This window comes from Coturnix japonica, chromosome 1, assembly GCF_054131305.1.
Source record: "Coturnix japonica strain WE chromosome 1, WE-NBRP24, whole genome shotgun sequence".
NCBI classification, from domain to species: domain Eukaryota; kingdom Metazoa; phylum Chordata; class Aves; order Galliformes; family Phasianidae; genus Coturnix; species Coturnix japonica.
This window is the reverse complement of record NC_140663.1, coordinates 261679-269823: the sequence shown is the minus strand read 5'-3', so window position 1 is coordinate 269823 and position 8145 is coordinate 261679. Positions and strand designations below refer to the sequence as shown.

Sequence of the window (8145 nt, the reverse complement as noted above, 5' to 3'; positions counted from 1 at the left end):
CAGATTTGCACACCAGCTTCCAGAGAGTCTTAGGGGACCCCTGTCCCCATCCTCCCCAGCGCTGTTTCTCCATGGAGCTGCCGGTACCGTGTGTTAAATGACTCAATCCTCGCTCATTCCTGGTGGTGGGGGAGTCCCAGTGGCCACCAAACAGGTATTGAAGAACCCCAACTGCCCCACTGCTGTGGGCTGGGTCTCCTCCCAGCTCAGGCTGCCCAGGGCCCCATCTATGACCTCAGGCACCTCCAGGGATGGGGCAGCGGTGCTATAGGGCTGCACTGCCTCTGGATGAAGGATTCCCCCCTCATCTAACCTCTGTCTCCTCTCTTTTAGCTTACAGCCATTCCCTCCCCTTGTCCCAGCACCCTGCTCATCACTCAAACCCCACAGGTCCCAAACAGCAGCCATGTCAGCCATCAAATACGTATGTACTCAAGTTTATTTTGGAGGGGGGTGGCTGAACAAATTGAGGAAAGAGGGAGAAATGTGCAGGAAGGGCCGAGAGATGGAGGGGAGTCAGGATGGGGGCTATGAGAGTGCAGAGGGAGGCACTGTGCTGTGTGAGCTCCAAGGTGAGCTACGGTGCACCAAGACTTCTCCTCCCAGGCTCGCAATGAATTGAAGCCATCAGCCTCAAGGTCTGTCAGCAGCACTTGCTGCATCTCACGGATGCAGTGCTGAGATCGGGGTGCATGCTGCTCCCTGAGCTGTCACCTTCTGCCCCTCACTTCTGCTTCTTCCACCCCTGAAGGAACAAGCCTTGCTCCCACGGCGCTGCAGAACATCCCACAGCTCAGCACAACTCCCAAACCTGGCTCACAAACAGCTGAACGGTCAGTGCTGACTTCAGCCCTCCCCCGTCTGTGCAAGGTCCAGCAGCCATCTCTGCCCTAACAGAACCAGGGGGAAAGCACTGCTTGCTCTGCTGCAGCTATGGGGCTCAGAGCATCCTCCTTGGGAAACCCAGGGAAGCAGGGAGGGAGCTCCAGGTCTGTCCAAGTGAGCCCCAACTTGATTATCTTTTAAGAACAATCAAGTTCCAGCTCAGAGCAGGAGAGTGATGTGATCCTACTGGATCACATGGCACAATTCTGCTTTAAATCCGTGCTGACAGCACCAGCTCAAGCACAGCTCTGTGCTAAGAGCTCCCTGCTCTGCTGGGGAAGAGCTGCCCCACATGGCAGGTGAGCTCAGCCCCAGACACAGGCAGAGGGATAACCAACGACCGCCTCATCTCTTCCCCGCCAGCCACCAGCTGCTGTGTGCTGACTGCTTCCTGACAGCCTGCTTCTCCTCCGGGCTGAAGTGCAGAATAGTCAATATGGCAGTGAGGGTCTGCTGGCGGCCGAGGGAATCCGGCAGCGTCAGGAACTTATAGACGATGTTCTTGAGGTACTCCAGGTTGGCTCCTTCTCTGCTCTTATCTCTGACATTCTTCTGGATCTCGTTCTGAAGTGCTGACACCTCTTCCCGGTGCCTCTCCTCCTCCACCAGGACCCTCTCCTGGAGCTGATGAACCTGCATTTCCAGCTTGTGCTTCTGTTTCCTCAGCGCTACGATCTCCACCTCCTTGCGGGCCAACTGCTCTGCATACAGGATGAAGGTGGGCTCCGCGTTGCTGGAGAGGTGGAGAGCCTGGGGCAGGATCTCTGTGGAGCCATTAGCCGAGGGGTCATGGCTCGCAGTGTCAGTCCCTGCTGTCATGTAGTTCTTGGAGCCCTGCAGCCCGGTGTAAGGCAACATGACTGATCTCAGCTGCTCCAGTTCTTGGTCCTTCTCAGCCAGCACCGCCAGCGCCCGGTCCCGCTGTTTGTGCATCTCCTCCTCCAGCTTCAGTGCCCGTTCCCTGTATTCCAGCTGACAGCGCTCCAGCTCCTGCCTGTGCAGCTGCTGCAGCTGGCAGAACTCTTGCCTCTTGGCTTCCATGTCCAGCTGATGCTGCTTCTCCACCTCCTCAGAGGACAACTGAAGCACCACGTATTTCTCCTTCAGGTCCGCCAGCTGCTCCTGAGCTTCCTCCAGTTCTTTGGCCAGGTTGCCATCTTTGGCTGACTTGTTCTTGAGAACCACTTGTGCTCTCATCTTGTACCTTTCAAACTCTTCTTTCAGCTGCTTCAGCTCCTGCTGATAGTACAGAGCCGTGGCCTTCTCACCATCCCCGGCCTCGGTACCTTTTGGCAGCTCCAGCTCGCACAGCTTCTCGATGTCCAGCGTGGGCTGACTCTTCTTTGCTGCCACCTGCAGCAGCTTCTTCAGCTTCTCCATCTTATCCTTGAGAACGTTCACATCCAGATTGGCTTCTTCCACGTTCACATCAGCAGGGGATCGGCTGGAGGCTGCGATGGCCAAGGTTTTGTTCTCCTGGTCCAGCTGCACGATGCGATCCTTCAGCTTCTGGATGACCATTTGGTCCTTCTGTTTGGCCTTCTCGTAGGTGCCCAGCAGCCCCGACACCTCAGAGACCTGCCCCTCCAGGTCGGCCACGCGCTGCTCCTCCATCTGGGCGTGCTGCCGGAGCTGCTCTTCTGCTTGTGCAGTCTGTAAGCAAAGAAATGCAGCGGTGTTAGACCACCCTGCAATTACACAGGCCTTCATTCTGCTCTGGACAACTCCAAGCAAGCACAGGGACACCCTTTCCCTTAAGTTTCCAAACAATCCTCCCCCACCCCACACTCTCACACGCCCATCTTTAAAACAGAGACTCAAGGATGAAACAAACCGAGTGCGTTTCTGTATCTGTTCCCTGCTGTTAGCAGCATTAATGTGCATTGCTGGAGGCATGTGCACGGCATGAAGCACAAAGCTCACCTCACTGTGGGATTTTTTCATGTCTGAGTGTGCCCTAAAGCTTTCCTACACCTAACTGTACCTAAATGCTAAGCTTTGTTACACCAATATTAACGTAATTCAGTGGGCTCTGAGTAGTTACAGCAAACACTGGGGCTCACAGCTTATATCACCATCGAGATCTGACCTAAAGAGCACGTGGAAGGTGGCACCACTCCTCAGTCCCCACTGTGAGCCAAAACACAGCTGGGATCAGCCCATCCTCAGCCCTGTCGTACAGAAGCTGCTGAATATCACTTCCAAAACAAGGTTAATCGCATCCCATCAGCCCGAAGCTGATAATTAGAGGCTTCAGATTAGAAAGCTGAAAACTTATTCCAGACTGTGGGGAAATGAGGATCCCATGCTGGTGCCCTTCCAGCTGCCAACTCAGCAGCAAAGCCCTCCATCCCTCTGCCCCACAGCCTGCAGAGACACACAGCAAGATGCACAGCCCAGCAACTCGCACAGCAGGCCGCCCTTATCGCCCACCTGCCTCACCGCTCGCCTATTACACTTCCATGCAGGGGGATGTGGAGGTCAGTTCCCTTTAAGAGAGTCCGAACCGAACCTTGCATTGCATTTATGAGATGAGAGCACGCTCATTGCCACTGCTCTCCTCCCAAATCCAGCTGCTACTCGGAACCAAGCGATGCTCACCATGTAACTCCCACGAAGACTGCTCCTAAACCACCCGTGGTTAACTGATTTATACACTGCATTGCCAACAGCTTTAATTTTCCTCAGGGTATACGATCCCATCAGATGAAACTAGGGTATTTTCTCCTATCTGAAATCTTTCGGACTTTGTGGCATGTGGCATAGGGAGAATTTGGGCTCCTCAAGCCTCCATCTGCTGCCCTGGTACCCCCTACATTGGGCTGCTCTAGGGCTCAAGTAGGGAATTACCTTCCTCATCTCCTGCAGCAGCTGCGCTTGGAAGTGGCTCTTCAGGTTGGCCATCTCCTCCTGCAGGTCCTGCACCCGGGGGTCCGGCTTCTTCCTCTCCTCCTGAACAGCCTGCAGTTCTCTCTTCAGCTCCTCCACCTCCTGGCTCAGCTGCTTGATCTGCAGCTCGTAGCCCTCAGCACGATCAGCCATGCACACCCGGCCGGCCAATGCCTCCCTGGTCTCCTCCAGCTTCAGCTCAGCGTCCTGCCTCAACGCCCTCTCGCTCTGCAGCAGCTTCTGCAGCTCCCTCAGCATAACAGCGTGGTCGCTCTGCTCCTGGGCTCGGTCGTGCTGCTGCGTGATCAGTCGAGCTTTGGTCTCTGCCAGCTGCTCCTGTACAACCCTCAGCTCCGTCTCCAACCTGTCGGTCTCATCCTCCGCCTTTTTAACAGCGTCATCCAGGTCCTGCTTCATCTTCTTCTTGTCGGCTTGATACGACGCTTCCATGCGGGACTTCTCCTGCGTCACCGTGGACAGGGCGCTGGTCAATGTGGCCAATTGGCTCTTCAGCTGCAGCACCCGCTTATCGGCCTCAATGGCAGCACAGGGCACGTCCCCATTGTTGTTACTGGTACCGGTACCGACCTCGGAACCATTCCCCTCATCTGATTTAACAGCTGCTGCGTGTTTCTCCTCCTCAGGTCCCTGCTCGCCCTTCGCGCTGCCCAAACTGGTTGTTGTGTCCATGCTGGCGGCCGTTCCCATGCTGTCCTCGCTGTGAACTGAGCTCTTATCATCCATGGGATCAACATGGGGAGAGCTGGAAGGAGGGGAAGAGCCGGAGGGGAGGGAAGAGCTGGAGGGGAAAGAAGAGTTGGAGGGAAGGGAAGAGCTGGAGGCAAAGGAAGAGCTGGAGGGGGCCACAAATGGAGCCTGAGCCCCATTTAACCCAATGTCGGCCTCGTGGGACGCCGATAACACCTTCAGGCTGGCCTCCAAGGCCTCCTTCTCGTTGATGAGGCTCTTGTAGGCGATGACCACGTCCTTCAGCCTGGCCTGGTAATTCAGGAGCTGCTTCTTCTGCGACTCGATGGTTTCCAGCAGTTCTTTTTTACTCGGGCCTCCTCCGAAGTTCATACCGAATTTCTCCATGGTTCCGGGATGGGTGTGGGCCTGGGGGCTGGTAGGCCGCAGGGCTCAGGCCTCACCTCCGGACCGGGCCGGGCCACAGCAGGCCGCGGCCTCCAGGCCCAACCAACGAGTCGGTACCGGCAGCCAGAGCGCCGCCGCACACCCACTTCCGGCCTGTTTAACTTCCGCCCTCCCACCTACTTCCGCCTCGTTTAACTTCCGCCCTCACCTACTTCCGCCCTCCCACCTACTTCCGCCCTCCCAACTACTTCCGCCTTGTTCAACTTCCGCCCTCCCACCCACTTCCGCCCTGCACGTTAAGCCCCGCCCACTGGAGGTGACGCACCCCACGCTGCGCATGCGCAAAGTGAAGGGTTTGGGGCGAGGAGCGGCCACCAATCAGGTGTCAGAACGGAGCCGAGGGGGCGGGGTTAATAGGATTGGGGGCGTGGCCTCGTGGTTTGGGGGCGGGGCTTGGTGAGGGGGCGGGGCCTCGTTGTATGAATGAGGATGAGGATGGGGTGAGGGGGGGAATGGGATGGGGATGGGATGGAGGGGAGGATGGGATGAGGATGGGGGTGAGGATGAAGATGGGATGAGGATGGGATGAGGATGGGGATAGGGATGGGATGGGATGAAGATGAGAATGGGGTAGGGATGAGGATGAGGATGGGATGGGGATGAGGATGAAGATGGAATGATAAGAATGAAGAGGAAGAGGAAGATGGGATGAAGATGGGGTAAGGATGGGGATGGGATGAAGATGAGGATGAAGGGGAGGATGGGATGAGGATGGGATGGGTGAGGATGAAAATGAAGATGGGATGGGATGGAGATGAAGATAAAGATTAAGGGGAGGATGGGATGAGGATGAAGATGGGATGAGGATGGGATAGGGATGATGATGAGGATGGGATGGGATGGAGATGAAGGTGGGATGGGGATGAAGATGAGGATGGGATGGGGGTGGAGATAAAGATGAAGAGGAAGATGGGATGAGGATGGGGATGGAGATGGGGTAAGGATGGAGATGGGATGAAGATGAGGATGAAGAGGAGGATGGGATGAGGATGTGGGTGAGGATGATGATGGGATGAAGATGAGGCGGAGATGGGGATGGGGATGGAGATGTAGGTGGGATGGGGATGTGTGTAATATGGGATGGGGATGAAAATGGGATGAAGATCAGTGTGAGGATGAATACGCAATGGAAATGGGGTTGGGATGGGGATGGGATGGAGATGAAGATAAGGATGAAGGGGAGGATAGGATGAGGATGTGGGTGAGTATGAAGATGTAATGGGGATGAGGATGAGGATGGGATGGGATGGGGATGAAGGTGGGATGGGGATGAGAATGAAGATGGAATGATAATAAGAATGAAAATGAAGATGAGGATGGGAATGGGGGTGAAGATAAAGAGGAAGATGGGATAAGGATGGGGATGAGATGGAGGTGGGGTTGGAGGTGGGAATGAGAGTGAGGATTGAATGACGAGAATGAAGATGAAGATGGGATGGGGTTGAGTAGATGAGGATGAGGAGGTAGGTGAGGATGAGGAGGTAGGTGAGGATGAGGAGGTAGATGAGGATGAGGAGGTAGGTGGGATGAGGAGGTAGGTGAGGATGAGGAGGTAGATGAGATGAGGTAGATGGGATGAGGATGTGGTTGAAAATGGGTTGGGGATGAGAATGAAGGTGGGATGAAGATGAGAATGAGGGTGAAAATGAGGTGAGAACGGTGTTGAAGACGACGATGAAGATGGGATGAAGATGTGGGTAAAGATGAGGATGGGATGAAGATGAAGATGAGCTCGAAGATGAATGGGGACAGGAATGGGGCCAGTGCATGGAGCGGTGCTGGTGACACCGTGTCTCCATTGCAGTGGGGCTGGACGCTGCTGGCAAAACCACCATCCTGTGCAAGCTGAAGCTGGGGGAGATCGTCACCACCATCCCCACCAGTGGTCAGTAGGGCCCCTCTCCATGGGCACCCACAGCCATTGTTCACCAGCATTGGGATGGCAGCGATGTATTGGGTAGAGCATTGCTGTGCTGGGACGTGGCTGGGTGCTGGTGCCCCTAAGGGGGATGGAGATGTGGGGGGACATAATGGGGGTTGGATGTGGGGCTCTTGGGCTGCCCCCTATTTGCAGGCCCACTCTGTTAGGGTTGGATGTGGGATGGCAGGGCTCTGAGCAGCTGATCTGGCTGTAGATGGTGCTTTTCATTGACCTTAAAGGTCTCTTCCAACCCAACCCATTCTGTGATCCTACAAAGGTCCCCTTCCAACCCAACCCATGATCCTGTGAAGGTCCCTTCCAACCCAAATGATTCTGTGATCCTATGAAGGTTCTCTCAATCCCAACCCATTCCATGGTCCTATTAGGGTCTTCTCCAACTCAACCCATTCCATGATCCTATGGAGGTCCCCTCAATCCCAACCCATTCCATGATCCTATGAAGTTCCCTTCCAGCCCAAGTGATTCTATGATCCTATGAAGGTCCACTCAATCCAAACCCATTCTGTGATCCTACAAAAGTCCCCTTCCAACCCACTCCATGATCCTGTGAAGGTCCCTTCCAGCCCAAATGATTATGTGATCTTTAGAAGGTCCCCTTGATCCCAACACATTCCATGATCCTATGAAGATCTCCTCCAGCTCAACCCATTCCATGATCCTATGAAGGTCCCCTCAATCCCAATCCATTCTTTGATCCTATGAAGATCCCTTCCAGCCCAAATGATTCTACGATCCTATGAAGATTCTCTCAATCCAAACCCACTTCATGATCCTATGAAGGTCTCCTCCAACTCAGTCCATCCCATGATCCTATGAAGGTCCACTCAATCCCAACCCCTTCTTTGATCCTATGAAGGTCCCCTTCCAACTCAACTCATTCCATGATCCTATGAAGGTCCCTTCCAGCCCAAATGATTCCGTGATCCTATGAAGGTTCTCTCAATCCCAACCCATTCCATGGTCCTATTAGGGTCTTCTCCAACTCAACCCATTCCATGATCCTATGGAGGTCCCCTCAATCCCAATCCATTCCATGATCCTATGAAGGTCCCTTCCAGCCCAAATGATTCTATGATCCTATTAATGTCCCCTCAATCCCAACCCATTCCATGATCCTATGAAGGTCCCCTCAATCCCAATCCATTCTTTGATCCTATGAAGATCCCTTCCAGCCCAAATGATTCTATGATCCTATGAAGGTTCTCTCAATCCAAACCCATTTCATGATCCTATGAAGGTCCCCTTCCAGCTCAGCCCATTCCATGATCCTATGA

At 54.4% G+C, this 8145-nt stretch overlaps 1 protein-coding gene across 1 annotated transcript; it reads right to left on the bottom strand.

Moving 5' to 3' along the window:
* Nucleotides 1-421: 421 nt before the first annotated feature.
* On the bottom strand, nucleotides 422-5099 carry GCC1 (GRIP and coiled-coil domain containing 1). Its single transcript, XM_015849765.3, has 2 exons — nucleotides 3736-5099; nucleotides 422-2538 (listed from the first exon to the last, which is right to left on the bottom strand). The coding sequence occupies exons 1-2, from the start codon at nucleotides 4867-4869 to the stop codon at nucleotides 1231-1233; spliced, it is 2442 nt and encodes an 813-aa protein (XP_015705251.2). The 5' UTR covers nucleotides 4870-5099; the 3' UTR covers nucleotides 422-1230.
* Nucleotides 5100-8145: the final 3046 nt, after the last annotated feature.